We start from the raw sequence: 25,196 nt of genomic DNA on the forward strand, positions 1-25,196 counted from the left end.
GCTCTAGAAAGGAAAAAAATCTGGACACCGCTTGCTAGTGCTAGCGCCATCTAGCGGTGAGCGATACAGGCGAATACCACGGTGCCGGAGTAGTATTTATTATGAATGTGGTGTTACTCCAGATCTTCGATTTTCCTAGTTTTTATAGTTTTCCCTTTATGTGGCCATTAAACCCTAACTCTGTACCAAATTTCAGCTCTCTGAGTTTATGGGAAGTACTAGTTCTATTTTGATGATTATCAGTGAGTGAGTGTCGTAAATGCGAAACTTTGCTTTCGCTTAACTTCGGAACTAAATGACCAACAGACTTGAAATTTTGGATTTTAAGTACGTGATTATAGCTTACTAGATGACGAAAATTTCTGCGTTCTGGTCTTATCCAGAGGTTCTCAAATAGGGGCCTGAAAATGCGGCGAAATGGTTCCAGTAAAGGATGGTACGGCAGTGTTTGCTTCGCGCTCGACTTGGCGGGGGCACTACCGTGCCCCCAGATCTCTTCGGAACTAACCAAGCTATGGCAATTTACGTCACCAATTATAAGTGACTTCAATGAGTATGTAGAGTGGGTACGGTTGTGATAACTCAAATATTATCGAACGTTGCTTGGTATATGAGGGGTACAACGGGAAGAACATGCGGACGACAAATCCATACAGCCTTGCTTGTCTTGTCGCCCACGTCATGTCGTTCTCTTTGTACCCCTCACCTGGGTACCCTGTTACAATCGTACCCAGTCTCCCCTACACTCATAAAGTTTCAGACCTTGCAGAAATTATCGAAAGGTCCTTTGAGTATCATTTGGTAGAGATAATAAAATAGTGTGGCCAGTATTTGCGGCGTCGGAGCACTCACCGCTGAGCACGTGCAGCACGACGGAGGCGGAGTCGAGGTTGGAGGGCGAGCACGAGTAGTTGCCCGAGTCCTCGCGCCGCGGGCTGTAGATGATCAGGTTACCCACCTGTCGGGAATAAGGGAAACACGTTTTGTCAGTCTTACGATTAAGTTTCTCTTTTTTGTTCTAAAATCTAACTCGATCGTTTCAAAAACTTCCGTCAGTATTCAGGGTACAAGTCTAGTCAATTGACATTGTGTACTTTTATGAACTTTCGAAACGGTGCTTTCAAAAGATTTTATATGACAAAAGAAACCAATGATGTCATTAGTTCGCAAAGTCACTTGCTTAATATAAGATTTTAAACTTTCGCGTTCCATTTCAACTAAAATAGTAGGACACACACACACGTGGTCACAAGCAGTTTGCTTGTGACCACGGCTGCAGCATCGCAACCGAAACGTCAAGCCGTGAGTACATAATGTAACTCATTAATAAACGTCGCGTTAAGACCCGTGTCTTACTATTTCACTTGCTTAATTAATAAATTAGGTAATTGATTTTAGCTGCAAATCGAAAACTAACTCGGTTTTCAGGGCTAAGTAGGTACAATGAATATTTTTTTGTTATGTATTTTAATTAATGTTAAAAGGTGTCCCGTTATTGGCCATTATCTTTATAGTAAGAGTGTAGGAGACTGACCGTGGTGTCGGGCGCAACGCGCTCCATGCGGATCTCGACGAGGCTCTTGTCGTAGTTGAGCACGCGCTCGTCGTTGTGGTACCAGAAGATGTAGGCCGGCTCCTCCAGCGCCTGCGTGATGACGCACTTCAGCGACACCGTCGTGCCCGCCTTCACGTAGATGTCCGACTCGCCGATGATCTCGATCTTTGGCACTGAAACGCAGACATCACAGCTTATACCATAGGCACTAGTTCAAAACAATGCAAAGTGCGATGGTAAAAAATTATAATAAAAATAAACTTTTTTAAAAACAAGCTTTTATTCTGAATTTCGAAAGCTTGTATCGCGCATGGAATTTATTCCTCTTTTTCTCTGTTTGCGCTACAAGCTTTCGAAATTCAGAATAAAAGCTTGTTTTTAAAAAAGTTTATTTTTATTATAATTTTATTTTACACTTTTTAGTTATATCTTAATCTCAGGACCCTGGACATTATCTAACACTAAAGTGCTCGAAAAGACAAATCCAACGAACCCAAACTCGATGAGTTTCCGCTGTTTTGTTTAGGAGTTCCTATGGCCACCTCCCGACTCCATCATCAGACGAGCTCAATGGTACCATAATATTGCATTGTCATCGTACTTACATAAGTGTACCAAATTTCAGCTCAATCGGTTGAGGAGAACTGGTCTTAAATTCAGTTGCAAGATTTGTCCCACACATACTAACAAGTGAAGTCAATATAAAGCTTGTAAAAAATAACTATTGTCAAATCTACAAAATCAAAGGTTGAGAATTAAATACACTTTTCACGGTGAGACTTTTTTCAGTAGGTACTCAATAATTTATTGCATCCATAATGTTACAATATTTGGTATGGTGGTTTACATTACACACAAATTATGGACCCTGTTGGTGTAGGAGAGGGAAACAATATCCTGTTATTTTTCTATTAGAAGTAAATAGTCGTAGGGCTTTGGGGAGCAGGATCTTAAGTTATTATGACCAAAGAACAAGTAGCCAGTAAGTGCTTTATATGTAGAGATAGCGGGTGGTGCCTTGACGTGGGCGGTGTCCGACCGGTCGTTATGGAAATCCTTGGGGGAAGCCTTTCGCCCGTATTCACAAACGATGCTTGCTTAAGTGAAGCAGCAAATCGAACGCACAGCGTTGAATAAAGCTCTGTGATTGGTTCGTGTGTCACCCTGTGCATCCACGCGCACTGTGAGACCTCATAGTAATGTTTGTGAATACGTCCAGCAGAAGACATAATTTTTAGCTGTAACGAACAAACGATGTAGACATGAGGTGACTCACCAACAACGTTGAGTTGCACGAAGTGGCTCATCTTGGGCTCGGTGCCGACCTGGCACTCGTACACGCCGGCGTCGCGCGCCTGCACGTACTTCACCTGGAACGAGACAATGTCTATCAGTTGCCTGCTGCAAGCTTAGCTAGTAGATCATGTGTATGATATTTAAACTACTTTTGAAAAAATTTTTAACGTAATGATGATAAATGATAAAAAGTAATGATTAAAAGGAAAGAAGAGAAAACAGTTTGGTACTAACATTACAAAATATTGCTGACTACAGCTGTATAGATGTATACAAAATTTATTCTTGTTGCGGCCCTACTTACGCCTACTCATATTATAACTACTGTATGTAATTGCCTTATAATTTTTGTCAGTCAATATTTTAATGAGTTAACCACTGTGTAAATTCACTTGTCTTTAAGAGTCCGATCGAACAACATCAAAATTGTAACGTCTCAAGAATACAACGAAATAAGCAGTTTCCGAGTTTTATTTATAGAATTCCATCGCGTCTGCAAAGCGCGAACAACTGTTATTGGCTTCTTTTATTGACTTTATGTTATCAAAAGTAGGCAGGTATTTATGGTAGGAATTGTCTTAGGAGTTGAAGTTTGAAAAGGTGGCGCATAAGACACTTATTTTAAAAGTCTTCTTTCGTGAGTTGTAAAATTTTGAATGCTTGTACCTAGATGACCTAGATGTGCATTCAAATGGCACGAACCTGCAGGGTCCAGGTGTCGGTGGCCTCGACCAGGAAGGCCTGGAAGCGCTCGTCGGCGATGAAGGTGAAGCGGTCCACCGTGAGGATGTGCGCGTCGCGGCGCCGGATCCACGACACCGACTTGTTGCTCAGCTGCCGAACCTGCAATTGACACCACCATCTTGGTTAATGTTTATCAACCATAAATGTATAAGAATGAGGCAATATAATAGGTACATAAGAGGTTTATATTGTTAGCGTTATTTCAATACAAATTCAAACATCAATAAAATGTAATCATAATTATAAGCTATTTATAAATATGTTGTGGTAACGCAGTATTGACTGTGCTACTGTGCTACAATCTTTTGAAATATTGGCACTGCCAATATATTTATGAACTTCACTGTGAATAACGATGTAATTATTTTAACAAGGTATCATAGAAGCCTATTATTTAATTATGTAAACATAAAAGAGACAATAAGCTTGAAAAGCTCTATTAAATACATTGTGAAATAGGTACCTACAGAAATGAAAGCAATTCCTAATACCTGCAATGCATTTACCTACTATTATAGGGTGAACCAAATTGTAAGCTACAGCAGAATTTGCCAGAAACCTTTAAACACGAGTATTCCAGTAAACCTATAAATTATTTGATATACCGATATTGGAGCTTAAATGTAAATTGTGAGGCAGTTCTGTGCTTCTGACAGCATGCTATAGCGCAGATTACAATCAATATCGGAGCGAGGCAATAATTCACGGGCAGCGACTATGATGAATTTAGAGCTCAAAATTATTCAAATGACCCGGCGCAACGAAAATTGCTTCTGAAACGGTTTTACTTCTATCCTCGATTCAGTACAGTACAGAAAGATGAATGTGCACGTTAATATTATATGAGGGTGTAAGAGAAACAGAGGAGAACGTTTTCGTATGTATTTTCGAGCAAGTTAAGTTGGAGACAACGATTTACTATGTTACAGATAGAGTATGTATGAGTGTCGGATGTAGGTTTAAGAGTATTATGACTAACTCACGAACAATAGTAGGTAATGTGCACCGCCTAGAAAGATCATATTGCCTAACATGACAAGTTAAAGTACCTACGAGTTTTTTAATGCAGATCAAGGCAGGTAATTGGCCGCAATCGCACCTGGTGTTAAGTGAGACGCAGTCTAGGATGGTACATAATATCTGCCCTGTAAGTGCGTCTTGAAAAGGCCCGGATTATAGTGTTCGGGAAAGATAGCAATAGGCAGAAAATCCAGTCCCTATCTGTTCGCATTCTAAAAGAGTTATCGAAACGCTTAGTGCGAGCTGGTCTTACCAAAGTCTATTAAAATTTTAAATTAATTTATCAAGTTTATTAACCGTATTGTACCTAAAATTAATTACTTATAATATCAAGTCTTAATACGGTCACGGTTCAAGATTTTTTTGTCCATTTCGGCGTTCTTTTTACTTTTTTGACGTTGCGTTGACAGTTTTCAGCTAAATTGACAAAGTAGGGATGTTACGCTAACCTGCGTCTGGTTACCCGGTTCTATAGGTAGCTAAAATTGTGTTTCATATTTGGGCTGTTGTGCATTTGGTGACAATCTCAGTAGTGATGCAGTAGTGAGTTACCTTGCAGGGCAGGTAGGCGTGCGTGCCGAGCTGCGTGGTGATGTTGTTGGGCGCGGACGGGTCGAAGTAGGGCCCGGTGTACAGCCCCACGTAGCGCTTGGCCCGCGCGCCGCCGCCCGCCTCGCCGCACGACAACACTGCAACGACAACCATATTAAAAACTAAAACTCATTAAAACTGATTTATTTCTGTAAATAGGCTTAAAAAAAGCACTTTTACACGTCCCAGTATTAACCCTACCACTGCTTCAGGACAATAAATGGGCCAGTGCTGAGAAGAAGCAGCGCAAGAAACTCAGTCACTATTGTCAGCCTCTTTTTCAAAGGTTTACATGCTTTAAAATGTACAAAGTTATAAATATTTATGCGAGCTATGCAGTAACGTATCCCAATATTCCATTACACACTAGCACAATGCCTCGGTGATCTATAGGCTAGTAAAACATTTCAATTGTGACAGATGCTGGAGTGATCACAGTTAATGTAGAATTAGTGTAAAGGGAATATTTATGAAGCCTAGTTCTGTTGTAAATCTAAATATAATATAACTCAAAGGTGACTGACTGACTGATATAGTGATCTATCAACGCACAGCCAAAACCACTGGATAGATCGGTGTGAAATTTGGCATGCAGGTAGATGTTATGACGTAGGCATCCGCTAAGAAAGGATTTTACGAAACTCCACCCCGAACGGAGTCGCGGGCGGCCGCTAGTCACTGAAATAAACCGCCGCGCCTAGCTACTTGCCCCCTTAGACAAGTGGCACTTTTTGATCAAATCAAAAATCAAATCTGTCAAAACTTCATTCAAAAAAACAAAAAAGAGGCTTTTCGACCATCTTTCGACTGGTTTGCGATTTTAAAGTGCATTTTGTCTAGACCTACTGGTCTACGGCGCTACAGTTACAGCTACGAGCTACAATGCTACGGCCGCAGCGGAGAGCTTGTCTACCCATGACTTTGATTATTGAACATTAATCGTAGCTCTAGTGCTTCTCGCACATATCAGCGTGGTTGGTTGCGGGCTCCACTTTAGTTAAGGGTAATGCAAGTGACTGGGCGATCATTTTTTTTCGGATTCATGGACTGGACATTTCAATACTGTCTGTACGTATGTTTACTCGTTATGTAGACCACACAGTGAGTACAAGTTTTATTTAGACTAGGCTAATTCATTAGCGTGATAGTTGGATATAAATTATACTCAACTCTACTTTTTAATCGCATGATCTTTAACAAATTTTGTGTCACGTCATGACTAGCATAGGCATCTAATATTTATGTTACAACTATCTACATTTATTTGGTAAACGTACTTTAAAAATTAGGATAATAAATAAAAAATATCAGCATATTACTCAAAGTTTCCTCAGTGCTATTTCAAGAAGACGTTGCCTTTACGTTACCAAGAGCGCGTTTTAATATCAGCGTTTACTTAAAGTATCATCTCGTGTAAGCGGCGAGATGAAAGAGACCGAAGGGACGCCGCCATTCCGATGAAAAGCCGCCGAGATGTAGATTGCGAAGGTTCGTGCTGATTTTATACGAAGCTACATTGTATTGAGTTCGACAAAGCCATACATCACGGACTACACTCGAGTGGAGATTTTTTTGTTGTTAACACGTGCCGGCAATAACAATTCAGGTCGCATTGCACGCGAGCACTGATTTACGGCGTGCTCTACAAGATGCACGGAATGCAAGAACATTGTACATGTCAACATGAATAGAGTTACAAAGACAAAATTAATTTTAATTATTTTATCGCATAACTAGCTGTGCCAGCGACTTAGTACGCGTGAAAACCCGTTTTCGCAACTTTTTCATTATTGCTCTGCTCCTATTGATCGTAGCGTGATGTTGTATAGATAAATGGGCTATCTAACACTAAAATAATTTGTCTAATCGGACCAGTGGTTCCGGAGATTAGTGCGTTCAAGTAAACAAACAAACAAACTCTTCAGCTTTATAATATTAGTATAGATTTTGTGCTTTTAGACAATTTATGGTTCCGTATAGATAAACCGAACAGTTTTATTGCCGTTATAATGTGTATATTGCATAAATTAATAGATATACCGGTGTCGGCTATGAAAATAAGTAATGGAGTGTGGAAATGTTATTGCTCTCAGAGAATGTTATTTATCTTGAGTAGATAGAACTAATTTTAAAGTTTAATTAAGTGGAGACCAGTCAGTATGACTGATAATATTGTATCGCAAAAAGGAGAGAGCGACCCACCTTATTGTGTATAGTAATTTTGTTAGTTATTTTCCCTTTTAACAAGAGGAAATGTTTTGGTATCGACGAAATGGGACCGTGGCTCTCTTCCGGCGTCCGGCGTCCGGGGCCGGCGGCGGCGGGCACCTTCATTTCCATCCTCGATTTCCGGCGTGGCTCAATAAAAACGAGATTTACGGCGCGGCACACGAGCCCGGCCCCGAGCTGGCCGGCTCTATTTATCAGTTTTGACAATTCGTAAGCCGGAATTGAGAACACAATCGAAGTAATATAACATAAAATGACACATAAATCTGTAGCACCGAATTTCAGAAGTTATTATTGTTATTGCATGGATTGGAACACCGACGGAATTTCCACAGTGTTCAAATTTTTTAGAAGACTGGTCGTTAATTTAACCCGCTATTAGTACAATTCATAGGATTATCAATTCCCATATAGCATACAGAACAGATGGACTATTACCGCTAATTCAATTTATGTAATTCAGATCCGGCTCGACTGCCATGATTTACATTATTGGTTTAGGATATTGGATTGGTATAATTTGTAGTCAATGCTCGCATGTGCTAATTAGAAAATAATTATCATGATCTGCCGTTACTGTTTTACCTCGTTGTGATCTAACATTATGTTATTTTTATTAAGTATAGGCTTTTAAGCTTCCGGAAGAGCAGGAGCCATAATAATGAAGTTGCGAGAGATTATCGCGCCGTAAGTCACGGGCGCCTCACTCGATATACCGACTCCGCCGCGGCAGTACATTCGGGTGATAAATGGCCGGAGCGGAGCTCTCCGCCTCGCGCCCGCGTCTCCGCTCCACACAGGGCGACGCGGAGAGATCGGCCAGATGAAGGGAACAATAAATTGAATTGCGCATTAGGTACTGAAAGCTTCTTTATTTTTATTCTGTAAAATAAAATGGAGCAATGTTCTACGTATTTTTTTTAGAACAAATAGGAAAAAAGTTCTATATCGTTTGTATTTTTTAGTTTAGCATTTATTCATTACTATGTACCTATGTCTAAGATAACCATTAAATCTGATACAGGATTACATTTTAATATTTTAAGGTAATACTACAACATTCTAAGATGTATCTTAACACAACCGTTGTGTCAGCACGTGAGTACCTGACGCCTGTAGTGCTGGCTGGCCGGCCGCCGGGCGCGCCCGTAGTTGTTTACGCCTCGCGCTAGAGTGATATGATACGCGTGCTTGGCCACGATAATCCCGCTAATGACGGGATCAACGAACTTACAGGTTTTTGAAACATATTACAGATACAAATAATTCTGTAAGAGCCGATGGAAGATACGTATTCTATGTAGGCATACGTTTTTCTATATCAATAAATACGTAATTAAAGCAAAACAAAAGGAGGTCGACATCATCGTTGGAGCTAATCTGTCATCGCTAATCAGTATGAACATAACACACAGCCTGCCTCTTGCCTTTATCTTAACTAGGAAACAATGTTATTTACAGGCAGGCACGTATATAGAGTAATTGTCACAATTTTGTAATAAGGACATTGGGAACTTTAATATGAGAAAATGCCCCATGGCGGACAAAGATGAAACGTATTTTATTTCAAAGCTTTATACTTGTAGGTATATTCACTTAAAGCGCTATGTTGTGAGATATGGGAATTCTGAGATATGACGAGTCTAAGTTGAAAATATATTTGTCTAAAATGATTTGATATTTTTACATGTTATGTTGTTTGGCACTGCAGAGTAACCAATAAAAGTAAATAAAATAATATAAATAAATAAAAAATATAAATAAAATAATATAAATAAATAAAATATTATAAATACTTAAATTAATATTAGACAACATCTCCTATATTACTCCAACCCAAAATAAGTAGCTAAGGCATTTGTGTTATGGAAATCGGGAACGACGAACCACAACACACCCAAACCAGAGACAATGTGAAAAGATCGTTTTCTATATTGTCCCGGCCGGGAATCGAACCCGGGACCTCAGGATTGGCCCGGCACACCTTGAAAACCGGTGTGTGCGCCTCTCCGCCACGGAGGTCGTCAAAAATGTTACCTAAATGTAAAATAAAATAAAATATTAAAACTTCATTTTCTCAATATTTATTCCCATATAAGAGAGAAAAAAAAATGCACGGAAATTCATTGGATATTAGTATGTATCATCTGTGATAGGTTTCGTTTGTGTCCGCTACTTTTCGAAAAGTGGGGCAAAAAGTTCCCAATGTCATTTAGGGTGTATTCAGCATCATTACCAATCAGTTAACATCATGCCTTATGTGAATCTTTTTCTAAAAAAACAGCTACCTTAATGTATTATTCTATTAAACCGATATCGGCAAAATAATTATTTTGTCCGAAGAGATTAGATTACATAAACATTTCATGGTGTTTCGAATCACTCAATAAATCAAACGCAGCATTCGCGCTCGTGCCGCTCCTATTATGCAAATGATCACCTTTGCTGCACGCTTCGCTTCATTCTGACTAATTCGTATCTATTGTATGCGTTAATTAATATTCAATTTAACAGTACAAACATAAGCAACACTGGTGCGGTAGGATCATTGCGAATCGTGCTGGGATTCCACTGTCCCTAACTTAACATTTTAAGATACACGACTACTTAGTAGGAATTAATTAATTTTTACTGCTAATTAAAAAAAAAAAAATTTTTTATTCACCATAACAGAAATATGTACACAGTGTAAACATAACTTAATACATAAGTATTTTAGTACAGTAGGTACAAGTCGGTAGAATGGCATGCCCCTGTCCTCTAAACTAGGATAGATCCTGTATCTTAGAGAACAGTGATTCCTCTGGAGACATTGTAATTACTTAAATTTAATTTTACATGTGGCTATTATGTTATGTTTGCTGCTCACTATGTGTGTGTGTGTGTGTGTGTGTGTGTGTGTGTGTGTGTGTGTGTGTGTGTGTGTGTGTGTGTGTGTGTGTGTGTGTGTGTGTGTGTGTGTGTGTGTGTGTGTGTGTGTCTGAGTCTAAGTGGAAGTGGGTTTGGGAATGTGTTATTGTTGTATTTATATTAAAAGATTTTCAGTCTCATTGTAATTTAGAGCAAGTAATAGTTCCTTAACTACTCGTTTGACCTCGTGTGTGGTCAGAGAATAAATGTTCGTAGAGTTATTAATTGTATTATACAATTTAGAGCTTAAGGCTTTGTGCTGTCTTTTTGCCCACGACGTACGACACCGAATCAGGGAGCACGCTCTCATTGCTCCCTTTCGCCGTGCTGCGATCAGGCGGTTGAACGGCAGAGTCCGGTGTCGGCGCAGAACCAAACGGAGAATAGCAAGTTGCCGCACTGTGAGAACTTTACAATCGGCGTACAGTTCTTTGGTTGGGAACATACGCTTCTTCCGGGTCATGACCTTAAGGACAGCACGTTGTGCACGTTCAAGTTTTATCAGGGCAGTTTTGTCAGCACCGCCCCATATAGGAACACAGTATGAGATGACTGACTGGCATTAATCCAAGGATTTAAATAATTTTGAGCGTACAGCGTCTGATATGTTTATGAGCAGCTGCGAGCCTGCCGCGCGGTGCGTGTATGCGCGAGCAATAACGGGACGCGACTCGATTCAACGTAAATAGGTATGGTGTAATAGATTATGAGGGAATTTTCCAACTGATATGAAAATCATTGATTTATTAATGTACAGAACTATTTATTATGTATTGTGGTATTAGGTGGAGGTTTTGCTATCTCAAAAGTTTATCTCATTGACTCTTGAACAATATCGTTACTTAAACGAGTATTAGGTACGTAATTTATAAAATTTTATCAGTGGTAACGAAACTTAAAACGTCACTTCTGATAACTATACACAGAATCATTAATTTGTTCTTGATCTCTATCTAGATCTGTAGTAATAAACCCAAATAGTTTTACTGTAAATAACTTTTCAATTTGATAACTTTAGTCAGGATTTAAGAAACTCGCAGCTGAACAAGTTTGGAAAGTTAAAATAATTTTGTCGAGTCGCAACGTCCTCGTGCTTCCTGCAGCGCGCGTACTTTAGCTTCAGTAAGCAACTTCATAAAAATATTTTACTTGTATGAGCAATTCTTGAAACTTTTTAAACAACGAACGGAACTTGCTGCAATTTTGATGTTTCTATCGTTACTTAGGTTTGCGATATACTTTTGTGATGAATTAAATGCAATTAGGGTTTCAAGTCGTGCCACTTTATGAATTAAGTACCTAATCCTATTTATTTTGTGTGCGTTTGCATCATGTGTATTTAAAGTCATGTACATATGTGTTGTTTCTGTCGCAGTAGTTAGCTAGTTAGCACTGCAGATCAACGTCTACGAGTATAATCTGCTAATGTCGCGAGTTGATAAACATACGCCTCCGCGGCTCCGTCGACAAATAATATTCTGCCAAGTTGCAGTCGGCTTCGAATCTAACGTTTATTGGGCGGTCATAAATATCAGTGACTATAAATACGGCTACAAAATTATTTTATTTATTACTTAGTAGGTACCTACTAGTTGTTCGATTTAAATTAGTAAAATCTCGTACTATCTAGTCGCATTACATTAAAGCCATCATTTAATGATAATCGTATTTAAAAGAAGAGTCGTGTTCGCAATATCCTGTAAGCGATAGCGATAGATGTTATTAAGAGGGGTTGTCCGTACACCCACATGGATAATAAATTGATGGCCCCATAGGATTATGGTGCGGAATTACACTAATTGTAAGGTGTCCAGGCAGAAGATCGAGTGCGGACGTTTGTCTCGGCGCTGTTTCGGCCTGAGCCACGTTAATGCGCGGCGCATTTGTGCGGATTGTGGCCGAGCGGTAGTTTACTCCGAAATAATAGATGCGACACGATAAACACCGGGTCGTTTACACTAAACAAAAAGTTAACTGTGCCAGAACACAATTCAGTTGAAGCAGCCGGTGCCGATTTCCCTGTATTTCATGATGAAACCACAGGAGTATCACGCATCTAACGTATAAATAATAAAAAATCGCTAACCAAACCATAGCTTGATGTACATTTTTACGAAAATGCAGATTGAGTTTTCTTAGAGCCTGTCTCACAAATTTTAAATGAAGGATGACCTTTGGGGTTTCCGTCGTGCTGCATCGGGGTCACCGCACGTCAAGGTGCCGCAGCCTCACTAGCATCTTCACCTTGGAACTCTCAAGAGTTTGGCGACCAGCCCGCTCCACTCTCGCCCGCAGCCCTCGGCCGATCCCAATCGATTGCCACTAAATAGGTCTGTGGGTTATTCCAAGCATTTACATAACTTAATAGGTACGATTTACTTTGATTAATACGCGCACAAAAACCAGGTCCGCCGGCGATACGGGCCTGAAACGTGCTGCGGCTTTTTGTTCGCCATAAGCGGTCACAACAAGCAGTAAGTCCTGTGTTATTAATTTCCTTTGCATGAGAATGTTGACTTTGTGTGGAAACGGCGCGGTATAATATTACCGTGTTATTGTTTTCGCGCAGTCACGACCATTAACGGGTTAAAGTGATTCGGTGTTTTGTTGTGGGTGAGGCCGATATTTCAGGTAACATTTTTCCTTTGATATGGCTTTATAAGCTCGATTACAGAAGCCGGATTGAGCTCAGCGAAAATGTGATCGCATACCTCAATAATTAACTTTGTTATTAATTGATAATCCAAATACATCATAGGTACGTGTATAATAACTAACTGCCAATAAATATTGAAAAAGAAGTTCGCTGTAGGGACATGGTTGTTTAGATCATATTATGAAGTATATGTTAAATGCGATTCTTTCGCCCTACAGTTCATTGCGATAATGTTTGTGGACGTTCACCGGCGTCGATACACATCGCTACACGAAATGACGGCAATATGAAAGGCAAGTATTGACACTGGGGCCGCCCTGATTGCCGGCGCCGTGCCCGCTGCAATATTTGCGCGGCGTAACAGTATTGGTTGGAATCACGCAGTGGTCGATACAACGCGCCATTTCATTGGAAGCTATTATACTTGTGAGTTCATAATATTTGCAGAAAATGAATAGGTATTATAATACTTGAATTCGTTCAAATATTGAGGCTATAGAACTATGAGAATGGTGTAGGAACGAGAGAGTAAATATAGAATATTCCCAAACAGCAGATGCATATGACCGCGCATCAAACATGCAGGCGGCGTGAGTGCAGGAGTCAGGTGCCGGCGCAGTGCGCCAGGCGATATTAATTAGCGATTCACAAATCAGTTGGTTGGTTGGTTTTACGAAAGGTAGAAGCACTACTGACGCTGGGGTAGCACTATTGAAACACGTCTTTGATGCTTGGGAGAGTAAAAAGGACGCTGTTGGTATTTTCTGTGATCTTTCAAAAGCGTTTGATTGTGTAGACCACCAAACCTTACTAAACAAATTGCGACATTATGGTGTTTCGAATAAGTCACTTGATCTGCTGAACTCGTATCTCACAGGCAGAAAACAAAAAGTTTGTATTAACGGAACTGAGTCTTCTGGAGCACCTCTTACTATGGGTGTGCCGCAGGGATCAATATTGGGACCTTTGCTATTTCTTATTTACATTAATGACCTTCCTTACTTTGTAAAAGATCTGTGTGATATTGTGTTATTTGCTGATGACACATCTCTCATTTTCAAAGTTGATAGAGGTAAAGTAAATTTTGACGATATTAATAACACACTCTCACAGGTTCTACATTGGTTCACTGTTAACAACTTATTGTTAAATGCAAACAAAACTAAGTGCATTAAATTTACCTTACCTAATGTGAGGCAGGTTTCCACGCAATTAATGGTGAAGAATGAACCATTAAATAGCATAAATTCCACAACATTCCTGGGAATCACTTTAGATGCTAAACTTCAATGGGGTCCTCATATTGAAACTTTGTCAAAAAGGCTCAGTTCGGCTGCTTTTGCAGTGAGAAAGATAAGGCAATTAACTGACATTGAAACGGCAAGGCTAGTATATTTTAGCTATTTTCATAGTATAATGTCATACGGCATATTGTTGTGGGGCTCAGCCGCGGACATTGAAACTGTGTTTGTTCTGCAGAAGAGAGCAGTGCGGGCCATTTATAACCTTGGACCCCGATTTTCCTTGAAAGATTTTTTTAAGGAAATAAACATACTGACAGTAGCTTCACAGTTCATTTATGAAAACCTTTTATATGTCCGCAAAAATATAGAGCAATTCACGAAAAAGAGCGATTTGCATAACTTTAATACAAGAAACAAAAATAAACTTGCCGTTCCAAATTTCAGATTGCATAAGATTGGTAATTCATTTATGGGAAAATGTATTAAATTCTTTAATAAATTACCACAAACTGTTGTAGAACTACCCATTCATAAATTCAAAGCACATATTAAAAGTACCTTAATGAAAAAGGGCTACTATAAAGTCGATGATTATTTAAAAGATAAAAATGTTTGGAATACGTTACTGCCTAGCTCGCATAAATATTTATAACTTTGTACATTTTAAAGCATGTAAACCTTTGAAAAAGAGGCTGACAATAGTGACTGAGTTTCTTGCGCTGCTTCTTCTCAGCACTGGCCCATTTATTGTCCTGAAGCAGTGGTAGGGTTAATACTGGGACGTGTAAAAGTGCTTTTTTAAAGCCTATTTACAGAAATAAATGAGTTTTAATGAGTTTTAATGAGTTTTTTAATGAGTTGTGGTGCGGGTGCAGGGAGCGTGCTGTGGGGCTATCTTGCGCGAGTGCTCAGAACTGTTAGCTACCATTAATAGTAAAATGTGCACTTATGAATAATGCCATAACTGTAAGTCTAGATATCAGCAACCTACCTACTACCGTTATTTGTAAGCACTTTCTAAATAGTCTATTACAAATAAAAATAACACACTGAAAAGTTATTGTCTATCGACAGTGACAAACGGGATACTCAAAGCATTATCACCCGAGTATCTCCTTTGGCATTTAACTCTGCAAAGCTGGAGCTCTCAAGGGAATAAAGTAAACAATTTTCTTTGTTTCGAGGCGTCCAGTCGCACTCCGTAATTACATACTGGCCGTCGCTCGTCCGCGCCGGCGACGCGGTGTCTGCCGACGCCACTCCGAATAAACCTACATTCGAACTAAGTGAAATGCTGTATTTATAACTGCACAATACAGTTAACAATATGATAGAATTTTGTTTGAAAATATTAGACTCTCTCTTTGACGCATTATTATAGAGCAGTCGATGCATTAAACTCGTGAATGCTCTTCATTCTTATACATACCTGTAGTCTATGTGGGTTTTTTTTTTGCGACACAACTTCACTGAATTTGGCATCTTACTCTTCCTGTCTGTATAGTGTGTAACTGGCTTTCCCCGTGTTCAGTCGCTGTGCGGTGTAAGCATGAATAATGTAAGGAAGCGCGTCCGCGGCCGTGAATCAAGCGCGCTAATGGCCCCGCCCGCGCCGCACGCGCCTGTGATAAATATGACCATGCAACTTTCCGCCGCCAACTTCTAATGGTAACGTTAAACAACTGACAATCGAACTTGGGGCCGCGGTTGCGAGTTTCCGCGCCTATAGACCGCTAATAGAGCTGTACAAATACGAAACTGCGTGGGTTTCAGCTGAACAACGTAAATTGTTTGTTTGCTGCGTGGTGGTTGTTATCTTTGCCTACCAAACTCGAAACAGATAATATTATTAGAAGGAGATATCTCTCTTATGTCTACAAACAAATGGATTATGGGGAAGAACTAGTTAACTGCATTCATACTTTAGCCATGAAGACTTCAATTGGGTTTATTTTCAGATGTGATATTACGTTATTAATTTCTTGTACTTCAAAAATTACGTTTTACTTTAAATCACCAATAGTTTTGCAAAAATTATGAGGAGATTCCATTGGGCGTAACTTTTAAGAACCATACCTATTAAGAATATGCTATAAAAATGCTATAAAATCTGTTAGCCTGTAATGTCAGGTACATTCATAGAGTGCAGCAAATAAATTTGGTTTAGGGTTCTGAGTGCACGTTGTCATTAGGGAGTGTCTGGCGAGCACGCCGAGCTGCCGCATGCAAACGACGATTTTATTTAAATTGCACAAAAATGCTATGCAAGTTACATCGGACGAGTGGACTCTTAACACTGCGCGGCTAATATTCAGATTGTGCTGAAATTAACGATGTTATGATAAATGAGGACACAAAGTGGCAGATTATCATTAACCTAATTAAAATAAAGTAAGGCGATACAAATATGATAGGGTATATACAGGGTGTCCCGTAATGTAACGTCAAGCCGGAACTGGGTGTTGAGGCAAGTTGTGCTGGTTATCAGAAAAATATAAAAAAAAATCTATGTGGCATATTTTAAAAATAATAGGCATTTAAAAAAAATCTAATAATTCTACTCCAGATGACGGTCCTTTTGCTCGTGTTGCCACAAATCTTCACCTTTTCCAAATTTTTTTTTTTGTTATGTAACCCTGAATAATGCTTCTCTAAATTGTTATCAAAATTACAAAACCAGCTGCTCCAGCTTGGATGAAAAAAATACATTATTCCCAAAAAAAAATTCAAAATAAAAATTTTGCCTAGTTTAAACTGACTGTACTGAAAAAAAAATGTACTACGCGAGTGTGGCAAGTGACGTCATAATTTGGCGCATTTAGTAAGGATTCCAAAATGGTATAACACTTGGTAAATTTTTGCTGTAATTGTCGACAATTTTTGGTTTTTTGGAAATAGTCCCGTTTTTAACTTTATCTACCTTGGTTATAAATTATTATTCTAATGTGCCCAAAATTCTCAGTCACAGAAACTTTTGTCACCATGACAGTAATTAGTAGTTGACATACTGTAACAAAAGTCACCCGTGCGCGCGCGCCTTTACTACCTGCTCTGCCTGCACTTGTACTTGGTAACAGGGATAATAAGGATATGAAGTTTCGGTTATGGATACGGTTACGGATATTAGAATAATATACCGGTTTCGGTTACGGTCACGGATATGAAATCATTTCAGATTATCCGAAAGTCTCGGATAATTTCGGTTACGGAATTATTAGAATTTCAAAAATGTAGGTATAATTCAAATAGCAAGATGCTGCGTGAGCGTGACCCACATAGCTACTTTATGTACCAACTAAGAGGACACCAATGTATGATAAAGGTAAAACAGGCTGGCATATTAGATGGTGCCAGCGAATGCCAGACAAGTTGGTAACAAATATTAAGATTTAAGGTACAATTCCAAGACGGGTCGCAGACCGCAAACTGCAACCGCAAACTGCAAAACTATGAAATCGGCAGCGCGGCATTGCAGCTGCGGCGTGTATACTGCAGATTTCATAGAGTTTTGCAGTTTGGCCTTTATCCGAAACTATCCGTAACTTTTGAATCAGTTTCGGTTACGGTTATGGACATTTTTTATTTCGGATATCCGATAGTTTCGGTTACGGTTACGGATATCCATAACATCCCTGCTTGGTAAGATGGCCCTCTCCGTCCCGCTCATACCTTTTAAAATGTCTTATCCACCTCACTTAAGCCAGAAACTTGCATTTTGGGCACATTAGAATAATATTTTTAACCAAGGTAGATAAAGTTAAAAACGGGATTATTTCCAATAAACAAAAATTGTCGACAATTACAGCAAGATTTTACAAAGTGTTATACCATTTTGGAATCCTTACTAAATGCGCCAAATTATGACGTCACTTGCCACACTCGCGTAGTACAATTTTTTTTCAGTACAGTCAGTTTAAACTAGGTAAAATTTTTATTTTGATATTTTTTTTGGGAATAATGTATTTTTTTCATCCAAGTTGGAGCAGCTGGTTTTGTAATTTTGATAACAATTTAGAGAAGCATTATTCAGGGTTACATAACAAAAAAAAAATTTGGAAAAAGTGAAGATTTGTGGCAACACGAGTAAAAGGACCGTCACCTGGAGTAGAATTTTTAGATTTTTTTTTAAATGCCTATTATTTTTAAAATATGCCACATAGAATTTTTTTTATATTTTTCTGATAACCAGCACAACTTGCCTCAACACCCAGTTCCGGCTTGACGTTACATTACGGGACACCCTGTATATGTACACGAGTATGTTTTTGGATGGAATATTGTTTTAGAACACAAATCATATATAGATAGATAATAATAATTACTAACGATGTCAAGTATATTCCTAGAAAATACATATAAAATTCCAAGTCTAAGTAACGAGCGTAACGTCTCTATAAAGAGTATCTTCATGCCACATAATTCTGAAGTTGCCTTCATAGAAATAAGGAAGACATGTTTGTATGTTCCTGTCGCATACTGTAACTTACAAAGTGGTGTGTAGTTCCTGGGAACTTATTGTACGATATAAAACATATACTTTATGGGCATTGCACTGCCCGCAGTTTATGATAGTAGCACATAAGTTATGTTAGTGGTCGCAATCTGATTTCAAACGACAATGAGTAAATTCATTCCAGAAAATACATTCTTTCAGCAATTCTATTTCGTTCGATCTATTTTACAACCTGTAGTTAACCACCTGTCGAATCCTGCATGTATTTTTATACTAATGTAGATGTGAGTTCTTTCATGCATTGGTTGAGTCATTAAATACGAATTGGCTGATATTAAAATAATTATGTTTGAAGCATTTTGAAGACTAGGGCCATTATTTAATTAGTTACCGGTTGGCAGGGACAGAAAGCATTTGTTTCGGACAGCGCCTGGTTCGCATGACCTAGTTCCTCCAGTTACAGATGCCATGTAACACGCTTCTGTAAAAAAGTATCTAGTGTTATGTGTTGCGCTCCTTTATACGAAATACCTCTTTGCTTTGTTTGTCTTGGGCGGGGTCATAAAGAACGTTGCTATGCTACTGCATCATACATACATTGTGGCCCAAACTTGTTCTTCTTTTATACACTGCTCCTACAAATAGGTCTGTTTGTGTAGCTACACTGTAGCCTATACATGTACAGGTAAATGTTTGTTAATACAACGTATCGTGTGTGCAGGCCGTAACTGAAGCCTCATGGCACCTGTTCTCAAAAGTTAGCGCGCGAGTCCCGCGGCGACCTGCGAGTGCACGGAGTGACCCAGTGATCTGTTTAGACTGTGCAATCAATCAGCGGCACTGGCGAGCCGCCAGCCCCCTCCCGCGGCTGCGACGCCCCTCCCGCGGGTCTCTGCTGCCGCATATAATGACCAGACTCGGATCTTTAGCAGTAGGTAGAAAACAAGCAAGTAAATGTTGCTTTGTCTCAAAAAATATTCTAATTATTATCAATAGTAAAGTGGTAAGAAATGTACAGAGCACAAGGCAATAAGCCCACTATAAAACATATTATTATCTCGTGGTGATGGTCCAGTTCGCGATGCACTCTGCGGATTAGCATTTCATTTCGTCGACCACTCTGTTTGTAAACAGTTATGCAAATGTAAAATTTAAAAGTTCGGACCGTAATGAGAACCAACGTACGAGTAGGTGTGTGTAAAACATTTGCATGAGGAAACAGTTGCCAGGTAAATATACAGTGTGAGTCACGTTAAAGTGTACATATGAAAATAGATGAAACTAGACCTATTTTTATCGACAAAAAAAAGGTCAAAAAATTTTTGAGATTTTTTAAAAAAAAAATTATAGAATTTTTTTTCTTCCAATTACTTATTGTAAAGAAAACGTAATAACTTTTAAACTAAGCGGTATATCCTGATAAAATAAAAACATTAATAATGCTAAATAACAGGCGATACTAAAAAAATACATAAAATACACAAAAAAAGGCCAACAAATAATAAAAAATTATACTTTTTGAAATAAATCTGCTTTTAAATTCGTGTTTTTTTGGTTATTTGATAAATTTCTCCAAAAAATGCCCCTATAACCGGTGGTTTTTATTACTTTGTATTATTCTCTATCGTATTACCTTCGTAAAACCAAAAATTGCATGTCTCTATCCCTATCACAACATTTGCAATGATCGTTTGAACTAATGCGCTATTCAACGCTTCGTTAACAACGAAACTGAAAATGGCTCTAGATTTGTAATTTAGATAAAGACAAGTTAAATTTCAAATAAAAACAAAAGATTTCGAAGTAAAATAAGCATTTTAGTTAAAATTAAAATTTTCTCTACCTGCAGCGGAGAATAATGTTGTGGCAGGCCTTTGTTCAAACGCTCATAGCAAATGTTGTGATAGGGATAGAGACATGCGATTTTTGGTTTTAAAAAGATAATACGATAGAGAATAATACAAAGTAATAAAAACCACCTGTTATAGGGGCATTTTTTGGAGAAATTTATCAAATAACCAAAAAAACACATATTTAAAAGCAGATTTTTTTCAAAAAGTATCATTTTTTATTATTTGTTGGCCTTTTTTGTGTATTTTATGTATTTTTTTAGTATCGCCTATAATTTAGCATTATTACTGTTTTTATTTTATCAGGATATACAGCTTAGTTTAAAAGTTATTACGTTTTCTTTACAATAAGTAATTGGAAGAAAAAAAATTCTATAAAAAATTAAAAAAAAAATCTCAAAAATTTTTTGACCTCTTTTTTGTCGATAAAAATAGGTCTAATTTCATCTATTTTCAACCGACTTCAAAAAAGGAGGAGGTTCTCAATTCAACCCGAATGTTTTTTTTTTTTTTCTATGTTTGTTACGCGATAACTCCGCCAATTATGAACCGATTTGAACAAATCTTTTTTCGGCGTATAGGTAATACCTCAAGGGTGGTCCCATTTAAATTTAATAATAAAAAAAACAACCCCTAAGGGTGGAAAATTGGGGATGAACTTTTTTATACGCAATATCTCCGCCAATTATAAACCAATTTGAACGATTATTTTTTTGTTGAATAGGTATTATCAAAAGGGTGGTTTCATGCGAATTTAAAGAAAATATTTCACCCCCAAGGGTGGAAAATTGGGGATGAACTTTTTTATACGCAATATCTCCGCCGATTATGAACCAATTTTTTTTGGTCTCAGTGTACTGCCTACCTTCAGTGGTAACATCAAGGTAATAATTAGTTAACTAAAAAGCAAGAAATAAGTAAAATTTTATAAAAAAAAGTAAAAAACCGACTCCAAAAAACCTACACTAAAACGTAGAAAAATAATTACTAATTACATACTTATTTATTAGGACGAATTATTAATATTTATGTAGGTATACCATGATTGATACTTTTGGAGTCGGTGCAGGCAAACTTTACATGTTTCATAATCTTGGCACCGACTCCAGAAGTATTAATCATGGTATACCTACATAAACATTAATAATTCGTCCTAATAAATAAGTAGGTAATTAGTAATTATTTTTCTACGTTTTAGTGTAGGTTTTTTGGAGTCGGTTTTATTTTTTCATATGTACACTTTAACGTGACTCACACTGTATACAGAAGAACAGACAGACGAAACTATTTTTGGAACGATTTTTCATTTTTATTCTCTGGAAAAGAGAGAAATGAATGATGATGTTTTGTTATTCTGATTATTTTGTAGTATGTTTCCTTTTGAGCCACCATAAAAAGGTACTAAATATATGTGTGTTGTAAGCTGCAGCTCGCTATCAGACTATCAAAATAACCGGGATCCTAAGATCGGGCCTTGAGCTCTCGTCAGTTTCTTCTTAGGCTTAGTCTCAGGTAAGTATCTTTTAATTTTATCAGTTCTACAAAGTTATTCCTCTAGATAAAACACGAAAAACATAGCTGACGTTTCAAGCAGATCGAAAATCTGGTAGTAATCGAAAAAAGACGATTAAATTGGTTCCAACTTGCCTTGTTAAAGTTGAATGCAAACGACGTCCGAGCCAAATACTTGATTCGTTACAGTTCGGCGGTTCGACCCAATTGCGTCACAAACAGCGCCACATTTATAATATTAGTTGCAGTTGAAGCGGACGCTCCGCAGTTTTTAATACAAGCTCGAGGCACACAACGGCGCTTTGATGCTATAAGCGGAGTTTAGTAGGGAGTTGACAAACTTATACTTTGCCTGGATTTTTCATAACAATAGGTACTTGCATACGTAATAGTTTCCAATAATCTATTCTATACAGAGCTTATAGGTAGAGCTTTTCAAACATAGAGTTTAAAGCGGATTTTCAGTCATGAAATTCAATAACTGTTTTTCAAACAAACAAAAAGTCATAATTTATTTCAATTAATTTTCAAGTGCTTTAGTATCTAAAAATAATCAGTGAAACTTCAAAGCAAATTATTATGAATTTCGTGATTGATACGCGTAAAGCTTTCGACCGATTGGTCAAGACCTGTACCTCTAGCATGAACAACTTTCGTCTTCGAATCGTTTTGATTCTCAAAATAAGTTTCGTGCGACCATTTCTCATAATAAGTTAACTTTACGACACGTTCACAAGAGCGCTGTTGTAGTTTTATTTTATTTTATTTTATTTTATTTGTTTAACAATGTTTCAACAGCATTAAATTGTACATGTACATACATAAATGTGTGTTTTCGTACTAAATCTTTTGATGGCGATTCGAATACGCAAACGATTCGAACTCGAAAGTTTTTCGTGCTAGCCGTACTGGCCGTCCCGAGAAAGTCCCGCTCCGAAAGCTTCCGGCCCGCTGCGCCGCGCTTCGGAGGCGCGGAGTAGGTGTAATTGTGCGCACTCGATTGTAACTGTTTCTATTCATTGAAACTGTTTATGGACTATCTTGAGCACAGCGAAGTCACTGAATATTTGAATCGCATTACCTTTCAACGGTACAACTACTTGCAACAGATCGGATTTGTGTTATTGATTTATTTATTTTAATTCAGTAAAACTCTGTTCAATAACTCGATTACATGGTCCATAAGTATCCAATTACAGGAAATCTAACACTACATGTTGTTGCTTAAGGTTACTGGTGTTTAACAAATAACTTAATCGAAAGTCAATTTAAGTAATAAGAAAAATTAAGTTTAAGATGTTATGTTTTATGTGTAAATACTTATAAACATTTTTGTGATGACGTGACAAATGACAATAAGAGGTTGAGCTTTTTTGTTTACCAACAATTTACAGAAAAATATCTAAATAATAAATGTTCGTTAACCTTGCTGCCTATCACTGATCGCGTGCTTCCGAGGCATCAATAACGGGTCCAGCGAGCGTTGGGCTCAAACGGGCCATGCACTTTTATCAGATCATTTTAATGCTGTGGCGTAGTAAGGAACTGAGCCCATTTGGAATTTGGATCTTGAGAAAAATTTCAAGATCCAAATTCCAAATGGGCTCAGTTCCTTATATAAAAATATGGAGTATGATATCAATGTCAGGATCGGTTTCAATTTAATTGGATCAAGATATTTTTAAGAGATTATGTCAGAAAGTTGTAAAAATAACTTATTATCTTTGCTATTTCTTGTAATTTTATAATATGTTGGAGTGAGTTTTTCCATGTCCAGACAAAACAGTATTTTCTTACAAGTTTAAAGCTACAATAATATTAGATTGAATGTCTATTATTATGTATTATTTATTAGTTGGCGCTACTACGCTTCGTAGCGCGTGCCCGTAGTTAGCACTACGGCCGTTGCTACGCGTAGCTACGGCGTAGCTCGTAGCACGTAACGCAAATGTTTTCGCCCGTTCCCGCACGGGGATTACTAATGTTTGGCCAAAAAACGTTTCCCAAATTATCACATCGCAAACAACGTTTCGCAAATTTTTATTTGGCAAATTCTCATTTGGCAAAACAACTTATTGCAAACTTTTAATTCGCAAATGTCGTTTTTGGCATATTATTGTTTAGCAAAGTATTGTTTGGCAAAGTATGTTTTGCCAAATGTTTCATTTGGCAAAAATATTTCACGATAAACTATTTACAAAATAATTTGATTGGTGCATAGAATGGATACAAATTAGCTTGTGGTTATTATTTTATTTAGTGGGTAGTTCATATAAAATTTGTTCTTAATTAATTTTCTTATTTCATTCTCTTTATCGAAATTTCCAAATGATTCATTCACAATAGAGGTGATTCTAGCGCTCGGCGGCCGCTGCCGCGGCACGCTTCGCTCGCCTTCGCGCATTAAGGGTTCTAACCTAACCTAACCTACTATTTTCTGCAATACCTACTTTTTGCAACCATACTATTTTCTGAAATCTCTTTGTTTTACATAAAATTCTTGTGAAAACCATGATCATGTGTCTTATGCTTTGATTTGTGGGTAACGGTGGGTAAGTAGGTAAGTATGTGAAGTGTCAATTTGACCAAACAAATTATTTGGGATATAATATTTGGCAAAATAAAACATTTGCTATATAAACATTTGCCAAGTAAAATTTTACCAAATGATAATTTGACCAAATGAATTAGTTGCAAAAAGAACAGTTGCTAAAAGTTCATTTGGTAAATGAAACTTTGGCGATAAGTTGTTTGCGAAGTGAAATTTGGCGAAAAGTAATTTGGCCAAACGGAAGGATACCCCCGCACGGAGTTATTTCTGGGCTATTGCTTTGTTGTCGCGGCTTGTTTTGAAAGAACGTTTCCTACCTCGATATAAGAATGATAAATGTTATGAACGTTTGGATGAAGAGCCTTACTTTTACGCTTTGGGTATCGTGATAAATATAGTGAACAGTCATTGTGTCGGTGGAGGGGTTGGTCGCAGAATGAGAACGTATAAGAGCTAACTATTAAGGGCGACGCTTCGTGTTATTATGAAGGTTAAATACGCAAACGACTTTCGTTGCGTAACTGATTAAGTTGTTTTCGTTAGTATAAGTTGCTTTTCTGCTGAAGCTTTATAACGTATATTTAT

General features: G+C 37.9%; 1 protein-coding gene across 1 annotated transcript in view; it reads right to left on the reverse strand.

Moving 5' to 3' along the window:
• Nucleotides 1-25,196, reverse strand: part of LOC135079492 (lachesin-like) — a 173,523-nt gene that overhangs the window by 1,268 nt on the left and 147,059 nt on the right. The window contains exons 4-8 of the mRNA XM_063974149.1: nucleotides 5,168-5,304; nucleotides 3,554-3,694; nucleotides 2,832-2,925; nucleotides 1,535-1,728; nucleotides 826-958 (exon numbers count right to left, since the gene is read on the reverse strand). Coding sequence (XP_063830219.1) covers nucleotides 826-958; nucleotides 1,535-1,728; nucleotides 2,832-2,925; nucleotides 3,554-3,694; nucleotides 5,168-5,304 — 699 coding nt within the window. The remainder of the gene's footprint in view (nucleotides 1-825; nucleotides 959-1,534; nucleotides 1,729-2,831; nucleotides 2,926-3,553; nucleotides 3,695-5,167; nucleotides 5,305-25,196) is intronic.

The sequence above is a fragment of the Ostrinia nubilalis genome, chromosome 16 (assembly GCF_963855985.1).
Source record: "Ostrinia nubilalis chromosome 16, ilOstNubi1.1, whole genome shotgun sequence".
NCBI classification, from domain to species: domain Eukaryota; kingdom Metazoa; phylum Arthropoda; class Insecta; order Lepidoptera; family Crambidae; genus Ostrinia; species Ostrinia nubilalis.